At 38.6% G+C, this 13088-nt stretch overlaps 1 protein-coding gene across 1 annotated transcript in view; it reads left to right on the top strand.

Annotated features, from left to right (window-relative positions):
• The window catches only part of CRYL1 (crystallin lambda 1), a 51836-nt gene that overhangs the window by 23131 nt on the left and 15617 nt on the right, over positions 1-13088 (top strand). Inside the window, exons 5-6 of the mRNA XM_063394658.1 lie at positions 3007-3201; positions 12425-12530. Coding sequence (XP_063250728.1) covers positions 3007-3201; positions 12425-12530 — 301 coding nt within the window. The remainder of the gene's footprint in view (positions 1-3006; positions 3202-12424; positions 12531-13088) is intronic.

Raw genomic sequence — 13088 nt, 5'->3', positions numbered from 1 at the left:
ATATAAAAATACAGCACTACTTTACTGTAGTGTCTCTACAGCTACCTGTAGCCTAATGCTGTAGTGTGAAAGCATTTGTGTAGTGCCTTTCTGACACCTCTCCACCACCACCATTGTGCCTTGGGGTGCCTGGGTGGCAAGGGGAGCAAAAAGCTTGCTTTGGTTTGTTTCTGTATAATAATTTTTCAATCCCTTTTAATTATAAAAAAATTCAAATTTCAAAATATGTATCTGTGCCTAGATATCTAGCCTTTCTCCAGTTTAAAATTCAATAGTTGTTATTTTCTCTAGTGCAAGAGAAGAGATGTCTCTTTTGTAAAAAAACATTTCTGTATTAAGTAACTATATATTTTTTAGCCAGTTCATGGCTGCCTGACTGTTTGTCAGTCTTTGATTTTACTGTACTCTTTCTTAATGTTTTCCCAAGTTGGTCTGTACCAGTTGACTTCGTTTAGTCTGAACTGCAGTCTTCAGAGGAGCCACTCCTGAAACCAGATTTTATCAGATCTGGAAAGGTAGTTAGTCCCTGCATAAACATTTTCTACGTTTCTGTTGTAAGGATATATATTTTGCCAAAGCGAACACTCTGGAGTACCTTAAAATGTCTTATTCTGAAATGGCTTTGCAGTCCAAATGAGACTGTTTTCTTAGTAATATCAGCTTCACTCAGCTGTTCTGAGTGTACCAAAGAAGCTGGAAACCAGTATACTCTTCCAGGGGCCTTTCTGCATCTGCATCAGGAAACATGCTTGCTTTGTACTAGTTGTTGGCTTTGGGTGGTTTTTTTAGTTTTATTTTTTACTAAGATCTTGAACACAATAGTAGGATTTTGTGGCTGCAGGAAGCAAGCAGCTCTGCAAGACACTGAAAACAAGTGTGGAATTTGATATACCAGAAAAATTAAAGGCTAAAGTTGTAGGGCCTCTGGTACAGGTGAGGGTGTTGAGGTTAAATGAAATGGAGTCCCCAAAGTGCAGAAGCAGCTCATCCCTTTGTTTAGCATGATTCATTAATTACAAAAAAAAATGAAGTCCCACAGCACAGCTGTATGATAGAAATGCACACAATACTTACATTACAATACAAAACAGGTACAGCTGTTCTCTGAAAACAGTTTCAGGCAGTGGATCAGTAAAGGTCTGCTGCAGGGTGGTTCTTTTCTCATGTACTGTATATGCCTGCTAGGTCACACAACTAAAAATCTGGAGCTAGAGGAGACTGTGCCATTGAGCAAAGTCCCCTGTTGTACAGGAAACCCTGCAATCAACTTTCAGATTGCATTAAACTCTCTCAGTTTATTTTTTGAACTCCACTACTTCTGTTAGAAATTGTTTGTGTCTTCTAATTTTTGTTCCAATCTTGTTACTGGTCCATTAAAATTAATATTTATGTTTGTTGACAGCTTTTGTGTAACTTAATTCTTTTCGGCATTTTCTTTGTCATCTCATTTCTTAGGTGTCACTTTGTTAGACTAAGGTGACCTTCTGTTCCCTGAAATACTTTTAATTTTTCCCCATTCCTATTTCATCTATGTTCTACAACTGTCAGTTTTTACCAATATCTATTATCTCACCCCTGAAAAATTGTCTTCCTGTGTCTCCTCAGTGTGGTCATGAACACACCCATATGCTCCCTGTGCCAAGTTAATGAAATGGAATACTTCAATAAGATCACTATCAACACTAATCTTAGAAGAAATTTTTAATAGCCTTAGTCTCTCTCAACAGTTAACTTGGCCTGTTTCTGATTGGAACCTGTGGTATACTTAAGAGTTAGAAAAGCCTCAGAGAATGTCTTAGTGCTTGCACTGTTCTGGGTCTTGCTCAGTTGCCTGGGGCCAGTGGATGGTGTCCATCCACCACACCATTCTCAGTGTTGGTGGTGGCACTGCCAAAGATACTGAGAGAGGCTGTGTTGGGACACAAGGCCCTCTAAAAGAAATGAAGTGTGTTACACCAGTAGTTAGAGCAGATGTCAGATCCTGCAGGAAAGGGAACCATGTAAATACTGAAAAGAGCGAACATGCATGGAGGAAAGGCTGCTTGCATGTTCCTGTGACTAAATCCTGTACTTGCATTTACAGGAGCACATTTAAGAGTAGTTGACTATAAGGGAGCATGATGAAAAAATCAGTATTTAATTACCATCCTTTAAATGTCACTGTTATTCCTGGTAGTAATTTATTACATGTTAGCTCCTTCTATTGTCTGTAACTAGATAGATAACTGAATTTAACATCTTTAAGAGTTCAGCCGAAGGACTGCTACTTTGGAAAGAGCATGCATGCAGCATTACTGCCTGTAACACTATGACCTGAAGAACTTTTAGCTGTTTCTAGGATGATCTTCAGGATTTTTTGTTTTTTACTTCAAAAATACATAACAAAGGTCTTGCCTTGATGAGAAATTACGTTTGGGAAGAGTCAGGGAGAGGTAATTTATTTTTTTTCTAAGTACAGTGTTTGAAGGTAACCTGTTCTGCAACATTTTCAAAGTATGTTTTATGTGATATCTGTTACTGTATTTAGCATATATTTACAGGCTTGGGGCAGTAGCTGCTTATCTGTTAAGTGTTGCGTCTTACAGGTGGTGTTTAGCCATACTTTTGTTATAAAGTTCCTGACTGTCCAAAAGGAAACGCCTTTCTTAATTTGGAAAGACAGGTGGTGACCATATGTCTTACAACAAGAAGCAGCCTGAATATTGACCGCACAGTTCCTCAAGACAGGATAAAGTCTTTTAGTACTGTTTGAGTGCTGTCATCTCTGATGTAGCTCCATGAATTTTGCTGGGGTTAAACAGAGTTTGATTTAGTGCAAGTTTAATTATTTCTATTAATTTGAAATAATGCACCCACCTTTATTGGATTGGTGAAGTCTTCCAAGGTCTGAATGTCAGGCTTGCTGTGTTCACTGGAAATTATCCAAGCTAGTGCCAGCTATAAAGATGCTTTATGTTCACTTGTTCTGTTGGTGGCTGATGTTTTTCTTTTCTGTTTCTTCTTGAGGTAAATCCACCTTACTTTGTGCCGTTGGTTGAAATCGTTCCTCATCCAGAAACAGATCCTTCTACGACAGAGAGAACATACGCCCTCATGAAGAAGATTGGTCAGTCTCCTGTCAAACTAAACAGAGAAATCGAGGGGTTTGTTCTGAATCGACTACAGTATGCAGTGATAAGTGAAGCTTGGAGACTTGTGGGTGTATGTATATCTTTTTTTTTCAGTACTTGGTCAGTTCTTTAGATGTGATAAGTGAGATTGTACATTTAAACTCCTTTAAATTTGTCATCTTTGTTCAGTTGTCCCTTATGAACATAAAATGTATATTTAAATGTAAATTAAGCCCAGTAAGACGTGATGTCAGTTATAAAAAGCAAAGACTGACAAAACCAAGATTATATGTGATGGTAAAAACTATTCTTTTTCCTGCTTTCTTTTTTCAGACTACTGTTATTGTCAGGGCAATCAAAAGAATAATTTTAAAAGCACGGGAATCAAAATACCAGTTTTGCTTCTTGTAGGTTTCTCATAATTTCCTGTTAGTTTTTTTCTAGTGTTCTTGGCCTATTATACAGTGGCCATGAAAATATTTTAAATGGTTTTCTCTTTGGTCTTTCAGGAACTGCACTCATAGGTTTAACTGTTATTTGATACTTGTAGGTAAAGACAGATTTCTCCTCCTCCTGCCCATTCAGACTTCTAGCTGAGAATCATTTGTTTGTGTGGCCTAGCTTTTCCCACAGTTAGCTGTTCTGTGCTGAAAAGTCTGATCTTTCATCAGCAGGAGCTGAGTTATGAGTCTGTTGCTGTTCTCTTGAGAAGAGTTTCAACTGGGCTTTAATAGGACTTACTTTTTTGTTGTGGAGTGTTTTGATTTTTCAAGCTGTTTAAAACAACCATGCACACAAATACAGGCAAAGATCTTGAAACTAAGATAATACTACTGTAAACAAAGCAACTCTTTTTCCAAAGAAGTGCTTAAACATAGTTGCTGAACTGATTTTGCTTACCTGTAGCTGGCTTTCACTAGCAACATAATACAACAATATAAAGGAGGTGGTAACAGTAAGTAAAACAGTGTTGTGAGGAAGGGACTGATTACTACTAGATATGTTTATTTAAATTTTTAAAATGTTAAACCTTTAATGCAAAATCTCAAGTTTATGATAAGAAAAACACCTTCAGAAAGCTATAGTCATGTCAGAAAACATAAGATAGAAAAGACAGTCACATACAGAATAGTTTGGGTTGGAAGGGACCTCTGGAGATCATCTAGCCCCACACCCCTACTACAGCAGGTTGCACAGGATCATGTCTAGGTGGCTTTTGAATAACTTCAGAGGACAATATTTATACTCATTGGGCAGCCTCCTTCAGTTCTCTGTCACCCTCAAAGCAAAGAAACTTTTTCTTCCTATTCAGATGGAACTTTCTGAGTTTATAGTTTGTGCCTGTTGCCCCTTGTCTTGCTTTTGGGCACCACTGGTGAGTTTGGCCCTATCCAAATTAGCCTCTAAATTATTTTTGAAACCATAAGAACACTGGTGAAAAATATCTTTGAGAATAAAAATGTAAAAACAACTACTAAAAATTGTGAGCAAGGAAGGTTAAATTAATGAGGAAAAAGCTAGCTCAGCTGTTACATTCGCTATTAAAAGAGGTTCCCACAGTGTAACTGATGCCTTAATTTTTTAGCTTTCATGTTTTTCAGATTCTGTGCTGCCTAGGGCTGTAGTTCTAAGCCTCATATTAAGTGCTAGTAAGCTCTCTTCACAGAGCAGGTAGACAAAACAAATCCTTTCCTGCTGAGGACCACGGACAACTTTCAGCCAGCATAAACAACATTATAAACAACAATGGACTGAAGGAATGAACAAGAAGGATGGGACCTCACAACCTAAAGCTGTAATTAGACAATTAAGCCCCAATATGCAAATGGACCAAAACTTATAAAAATATAAGACCTCATGACCGGTCATCCATTTTGTGATCATTCTCAGTCCACCTTGGGTGTAGCCTTGGTCAGGCTCTTGTCCTGCTCAAGGTGTATCCTAAAGGCCTTTCAGTAAATACCTACTTTATTCTCTAGCTCTGTCCAGTCTCTGTTTCAGGTCAGCCTTCCTAAGGCATCCTAACCTTTCCTTGAAAGGAAGAGATCTGATATAAAATAAGTCATGCTAAGAACAAGATTTTTGAAGGAGGAAAGGGAAGATGAACAATTACAGACTGTGGAGGAGAAATTGGACTTACCCGAGGATCACAAAACTGAAATGTGAAGTTGATGAAATACTAATTTAAGCACCTTTTTATACACTATCTAGCATAATACTGCAAAAATGGAAGTTAGCACACCTTACCTCTTTTATAAGAATTCAGAGAGTTGTTGGGAAACTGTGGACCAGTCACACTTGGTCAGCACAGGAATTCAGGTAATGCCTCAAAAATTTAACAGGATTCTTTCACATTTCTGAGAGCATAAACTCAATGGTGGAAGCCACTGCCATAGTAACCTAGGATGCTAAAAATGTGAATGGATCCGGGGATCATTTAGTCACATTCATGTTGGACTGTGCAGAAGCACCCTCCAGCTTCAAAGTCTCAGAGACTGGACTGCTGGGAGCTGAGGCAGCACAGTACATACCCCTGAAAATATCATTCTCTGATCTTGCTGTTGAACAATTAATGGGCTGCTGTTGGAAAGGAAGTACTGAGTTGAGGCAAACATTTAGTATGAACCTGTTGTGTGGATTCTTTTGTGGCAGTAGTGGTGATGTGAATAGTAATAAAATAGTGCTTGAACGACTGACAGATAAAGAAAGTTGATTTTGTTGTAAATCAAAGTTTCAAAGTGTAGGTTTCATCCCTCCCAACACCAAGTTGTTCTGTTCTTGTATAATTTCATTCTTGTATAATTCAGCCAAATACACATTTAAACAGTAGCAACTTTGGTGGCCCTATTTCCACTCCAGAAGCTTGAACAATAGCAGCTGTCAAAGGTGTAGTTTCAGCTGTGTGACTTTGGGCTGCACAGTGCCTTTGATGGGAGGAGAATCACTGCAGATAGGTGAGAACTGCAGGCCTGGGGCAATCTGTGTGTTCCTACTGTTGTGCTGCCAACTTATTTATTATTGCAAGTCATGTTCTTTTGGTGTATTCAACTTTCCAAACGGGGAAACATAATTCTTGCTTCTGATTGTGAAGTCACTTTCCAGTTTTTACTGTTGGAAACATAAATCTACCCAACTCTCAGTCTTTGAGAGACTCCTAAAAATCAAGTTTTACTCACATTGGTAACATGTTGAACAAATGTTTTCATTACTCTGAGAAGCACTGGTGGATTGTTATGTTGTTTTGGTGGGGTTTTTTTGTTGGTTGGGAGTTTTTTGTTGTTGTGGTTTTTTTCTGTCAGTTGAGCTTATTTCAATAAAGAAACTAGTGGAAGTTTTTCCAGTAGAACTACTTATGTCCTCTTAAAGTCATTGATAGTAGGACAGACATGCAGTACAGCTGTACTTACAACATTTATCTTGAAAACTTTATAATAAATAGGCTGAGTAGCTTGCAGAATATGTTTGAGTTCCCAAATCTATCTGGGAAACTGACAACCTGCCAGTCTTCCTCTTTTCTTTAGCAGCGCTGTGTTGGGATGGATGAGACATGGGCGAGGAATCGTGATGGGAGAAAGGCTCTGATACAGAGCATGGAAGTAAAGATGCAGTTGTGTAGAAAGAAATGAGGTAAAGATATCTGCTTGCTGAATGTTGTGTGGGGCTCACTGACTTCTGCCATGTGGGTCCAAGAGTAGGACACACTTTTAACACAGCCAGAGGTAAGGCTCTGCTAGCACTTTGGGAGCAGGCTCAAGACTCCACATGGTGCTCAAATTGCATGTGGCATGGATGGCAGAGCACAGAGAGAAGCATAATGCAGTGCAAAGAGATTAAAGTAGCAATGAGAAACCTGAGTACTGGGATACAGTTTGTCTGTGCCAAAGGTGCTGGGGTTCCCAGCTGCACACACAAGGAGACTGGGATTTACAGCTGGGCACAAAACGAGTGCTGTGAATGCAGGACTGGACTGGATGTGGGAGTGGGAATTGTGGTGAAGTGGTAAAAAATTAATAGGCTTGCAAGCTGAGATCCGATTTGTAAGAAAGTAGAAGAAAGAAAACTCATTTGTAGATGTACAGTTGAATACTGAGAACTTTGCTTATGTGGATAACTAGGAATGTAGATTACAGAATGCAGAAGTTTGACTTTACAAGAACTTAGAAGCAAAGACCATGATTCATTTATGGGTCTAAAAGATGTAATTTGAGCAAGTTCTTCTTTTTGAGGCATGGATGCTACAAAGAGATGTTTCATTTTGGGTCCGAGTTAGTATTTTTGTGACAAGATGTCTTTTCAAAGATTACTTTGACTTGCAAGTCACAAGCATTTGGGCAGTGCAGGTGTTTGTGGCAGGAAATTTTTGTATCAGTTATCTCTATTTCCTCATGCTCCACATTTATTCCATGATAAAGCAGACACTGGGAGTACTCCCTTCTGTGTGTTTAAGGTCATGTATCTGGGGACTTTCTGTAGGACCTCATAGCCTATCTGAGACCGGCATTCATGTAGCTTTCTTATTTATGTATTCAAATTTAGGGCTTTGGTAGAAATGTTGCAAAGCTGAAAATAATGAGAGTAAAAGAACTACTGTGAGATGTTGAGGTTTAAGATCCTTATTCCTCTCTTATCAACCCTAAATTTTTATATTACCAGTTCGAAACCATTAGAATAACCTTTAGCCAGTAACAGGAAAAATACCTCAAACTGTTTTCTCTGTGTTATTCTCTGTTACCATTTATTTACTTTCTCACATCTTAATGAACAGTGGTCACTGGTGTGTCTGATTTTGTTCATAACTCTTGGAGCAGAAGGTTACTGCCTTTATTTGCCTGGGAAGCACACTGTGCACTGTAGACATCATTACTTTTGTACTTCTACTGGTACCAGTACACTTTAGAGTAGTTTAGGATTATGTTGCAAAGGGTATTAATTAAATAGCTTGACTTTATCTTATTCTTAAGGTAAAATTTTGGTTAACATAATCCAGAAAATAACAACCAAACACTTTCACAACAGTTCAGAAGTCTCAAGCCTTACTCTGAGTAGACATGATTGTCATTTACCTGTGGATCACTGAGTGAAATTCTACCTTTTTGCAATATTTTCCTAAGCATCACCTGGAATTTGCAAGGAGGTCATAAAATACAGCAGCAGAGATATCAAGTGGAGCATGACATATTTTTAACCTTGACATAATAGAGGAATTTCAGCTGCTTTTAGGAACATGTTAAAACTGTTACAGGATGGATTGTGTAAATACTCTACTTACCTCTGTATAAGATTTTAATACTGTCTTAATGTGATTCTTTTTTCTTTAAAAGTGGATTTTCTTTTATGTTGTTGTCGTAAAACATGAGAAGAACGGACAGCTCTTCAATTGTTGTTAATCTTTTGGAAAATAAAATCATGGTTTGGCTATGTGTCCATTTTAGTTTGTTTTTGTGGCAATCAGGTGCACTGGCTTCAATCATTAATTTAACATACCCCTCCTTTGTCAAGTGACTGGCCTAGCAGACTTTAAATGCTGGCAAGACTTTTAAAGTCCAGATTCCTTACTATTAATTATATTACAGTGTTATTCAGAGGACTTTTCCAAAAGATTGAAGATAAGGTATAGGATTAAACATTTAGTTACAGTGCCCCATAAAAGGGGGAATATCATAAAAAGGAAGTTAAGGGACAGGAAGAAGAATAGTGTTGTTACTAAGTGTTTCGCACAGGGTGAGGTGAGTGAGAGTGCCATGTAAGAAGGAAGATAAAGGCCAGCAAAGCAAGGAGGTGTGAAGTGTGCAGGACAACAAGTTTCTTAAACATTATGAAATTGAGAGATGTAGAGGGATATGGGAGAAATGTCATATATTCAAAATGACAAGACTGGAAAAAGATCATATCAGGGTGTGAATGGAAGGGACTTGACTGAAGTGATAGTGAAGAGGAGGGTGTAACAAGTACTCCTGAGAGAAAATGCATATATTAGTGGCAATCAGAAAAGAAAAAACATACTGGATGTGGGAAATACAGAGGATGAAGTGGCAGATTTGGAAACAGAAAGTATGTGGTCCAGGAGGCAGTGAAGTCCAAAGTAATTCTATAACAGACTGGAGTGAGCAGGAGAACATGAATTTGTGGAATCAGAAAGATTATGATGTTTTTTGGCCATTGCATTTGGTATGATTACAAACCAAGTCTGTGACAGAAGCTGTGATGTGGGTGTGACCCAGAGATGGAAAGAAAGACTGCTGATTAAAACCAAACAGGTTGGGTCAGAGCCTAATGCTGCAGACTGCAGAACCACCACAGGATTCTGGAAAGGTGAAAAGAGTCCCTGTGTAGGGAGAAGCACCAATAAAGTACCAAAGGCTCATTAGGATAATCCTGTGGTATCACTGGAGGTTAAAACTTCTAGGGAAATGAGATTGTGGTATATAAATGTTGTTGTAAGAAGTGTGGAGGATTCTGAGATAGTCTAGATTTTGAAAATTGACTGGCTATTGGGATCACTGAGGATTTTGGTGGAATTTATTTTAAATCTTAATTCTGTAGCTGTCAGAGTTTCTAGTGAACTCTTAACATACTTCCTCTTCCCTCTGACAAGTGCTGGAGGCAGAAGCTTACCAGAAGGGTAATCCAGGATGAAAAATCCCCTTGGGAAGACTAATTCACACCTACACTTAGTGAAACCGGATAGGAACTCTTTCTTGTTTAGTGCTTAGCATAAACACCAATCCTTGTGGAAGACACCTTGCTGAACTTGCAGCCTGATGAGTCATTCCACCAAGTTATCATTTCCTTATCATAAATGGGAGTAGGGTTATTCCCTAGGGTAGGAAGGTCTAACTTGCTTGTCATTTATGTGTTCTTAATTTATGAAGAGAAGAAGTAACAAGCTTTTCTTCAGGAGGGTGTCTTTGACAGGAAGAAGCTGAGCTCATTTGATTAGAACAGTGTATCCCTCAACGAAAGGGATCTGTCATGGTTTCCTTCTGGTAGCAACAATTCTTGCCTTTCAGCAGCTGTAAACATCAAATTGCAGCCATAGTTAAAAGGCCAAGAGCAAAGCACTCATCTCATGATTCTGAGGGCACCTGGTCTTTAAATACCAGTGTAATAGCTGAGGACTATGGTATCCAAAGAAAGTAAGTTATTAATTTGGAAATTAATTTGCAATGACTGTGAAGTACTTCAAGAGCCTGTTAAAATCTTTCAACATTATGTTTACAGTTTTTCACTGCTGCTGTGGTTCAAATGCTTGTCTGGAATTTGTGGTTAGTCTTTTGTCCACAAATCCATGTCACCCAGGGGGGCAGGGGAAAACCACTCATCAAGCACAGCTTTACCAGCACAACTCATTGTTTGGATGAAGCACTCCAAACAGAGGAACACTTTTGTTGACTTTGCTGATGTTGTTCAGAGAAGTTGTGTTGCTATGTCAGGGGAAAAAGCTTTCAGAACGTATAGTGCCTCTGTTAGTTACCCTGATGCTGGTCTGTAATCTGAATTCTGTCTGAGGTTGTTGTTTAGTCCTGTCTTTATGCAGACTTTTCTATCTGCTCTAGATGAGTTACTTTACCATGTCTATGCTTTACCTTTAATTTGAAGAAAATGATGCTTTCTTATCCCTGCCATTTTATGGCTAATCGTTAGGAAAACTGTGTGTTCCATATATGGTACATTGATCCTAATAATTATATCAGTTCTTCTTTTTCAAGGTAGAATTCTGCAACAGGGATTCAGACAGGCTTGGTTTTGAAAGGAACAATGCCTCCTAACAGGTTGAGTCTTGAGGTTGTCTTATAAAAGTCTCAGTTTAAGCATGAGTTGATGAAACTTGATGTCTGTGGCCAGCTGTAGAAGTTATGTTGATTTGTGACTTTTAAGTTTCTTCTAAAGTAGCAGTAGATGATGTAAATGATGGACACAGGAAGATACAGTGGGTGAGATGCAGCTCATTTAAGATGGGACATCGAAAATGAAGACAGTGATATCTAAGCTTCTTACTCATCTTTCAATCAGTGAGGAGAATTAGGCCCTTTTAGGACACAACTCATCTTACCTACTCTAGATTACTGCTTTAGGATGCTGATTTCCTTTTTCTCCCTGGTGATTATAAAGAGTCTAGATGTCTAGCTCAGATGTCAATGTCTACTTCAGATCAGAAGAGCTGTCCTGTGTGCCCGTAACTCTAGCCCATGACTGTGTGATACAAAGGGGCATTCAGACAGGGCCCTGGAAGAGAGAAATTTAGCAGAAAATTATGTGGTTTTGTCCAAGCAGATGAGTTTATGAGTATTCTAAAGCTTAAAGGTGCTTGTTAAGGAAGAGGCACTTGCTTAGAGTAGGCCGAGCACCTCAGAGTAGAGTGAAAAGATAAATTAGAAGCAGTTCAGCATCTCTTCCACCTTCCTACCCAGAAGGAAATGTTTTCATGTCTCTGGGAACAAAGAGGTCAAGTTTTTGAAACCAAGCTTTATCTGATGAAAGGGGTTAGAACAAGTCTTCATTAATTCTTATCTTTCTAGTAGGTAGAAAACAACCTCATGTAATAAACAGTATTCTTCTAAAGTAAATCTGTTCAGGTAAAGAACTGTGAATCATTTTTTACAAGCCTGTCTGTGCTTGTCCCAACCTGGCGGAGGCATTGGCTTTCTTGTGAGTGCTACATGTGGGTGGAATAGCAATGCTCAACATTTAACATGAGAAATGCTTCATTTTGCTTGCTCCATATCCTGCCAGCTCTTGAGATGCGAGGCTAGCAAAGAACTCAAGAACCCTGGCCAGGTTGAGGCTGGGTAGGTTGAATGTTCAATAAGTTCTGTTGGGAGCGAGTGGCAACTGCATTGCCTGTGTGTTTGGCCCAGCCTTTTTTGCAGGTGGCCTCAGGAGCAGTATCCTCTGGTGCACCGCCATTCTGCTAACTGGGACTCTGCCCAAAAATCCGTAAATAAGAGAATATGAAGGGAGATGTAACATTTAGCCAAATTTCCTGTATTTAAAAGGTCGGCATAGTACTTGAATTTGATACAAACTCTTTTGGCCATATGCTACTACGAGTGTCATGCTTGCTTTCTTCTCAGTTTCTGGGACTATGAAGTACAGTCCTAGAGATATGAATGACTGCTTATGCTGAACCGTGGGAAGGCTTGCATAATAGATCGACATTTCTGGCAAACAGATGTGTTTGCAATCTTAACTGCTATTTCTAGCCTTAGTTTTCATTACTTCCTTAATTTTTAAATTATATACATAAATGGGAAATTTTGCATTAAAAGCAAACATTCACCAGTCTTCCTTCCTGTTGTACTTTTGCTGCTTAGGAAGGAGTAATATCTCCTACTGATCTAGACCTTGTGATGTCTGATGGATTGGGAATGCGATATGCATTTATTGGACCTCTGGAAACCATGCATCTTAATGCAGAAGGTAGGTCGTGTAAAATGTTATGGGTATGAAGGGAAGGCTTGCTTTGCACAAGACTCTGGAAATGTTATGTAACAAAGCAGGTTAGGATTGCTGCAACTATGACTTGTCTCTTTTTATAATGTAATGGTAAGGAAAACTTATTTAAAACATGAGGTCAATGGAATGAAATGGATATTGATTATCCTGTTACAAATGATCGGATGAAAGATGACAAACTATTAAAACACCAGCTGTGTAATAAATTTTTTCCAAGATTCATCCTGTCATACTTTGATAACATTGCTGTAGCCATAGTTCAGAACTGTCTGAGTGTCAGGTGAAAAAACTATTGAAAAAGTTTAGCTGATAATCCAGTGTCAACTGAAAATCCACTTTCCATAGATGAGTACCCCCTGCTGCTGAATTTGTAGCAAAGCTGCAGTGTAAATATCCCTGGAGCTGCTGTGCTTATATCTTGAGTGAAATAAAACTGCTTTTGTCAGCAAAATTCTGTACATTCAAAGCTGACTTGACAAAGCAGTCAAGTAACAGTTTGACATTTGTGTTTCATAATTAATA

This window comes from Prinia subflava, chromosome 3, assembly GCF_021018805.1.
Source record: "Prinia subflava isolate CZ2003 ecotype Zambia chromosome 3, Cam_Psub_1.2, whole genome shotgun sequence".
In the NCBI taxonomy this organism is placed as follows: Eukaryota; Metazoa; Chordata; class Aves; order Passeriformes; family Cisticolidae; genus Prinia; species Prinia subflava.
This window is presented reverse-complemented; position numbering and strand designations above follow the sequence as displayed.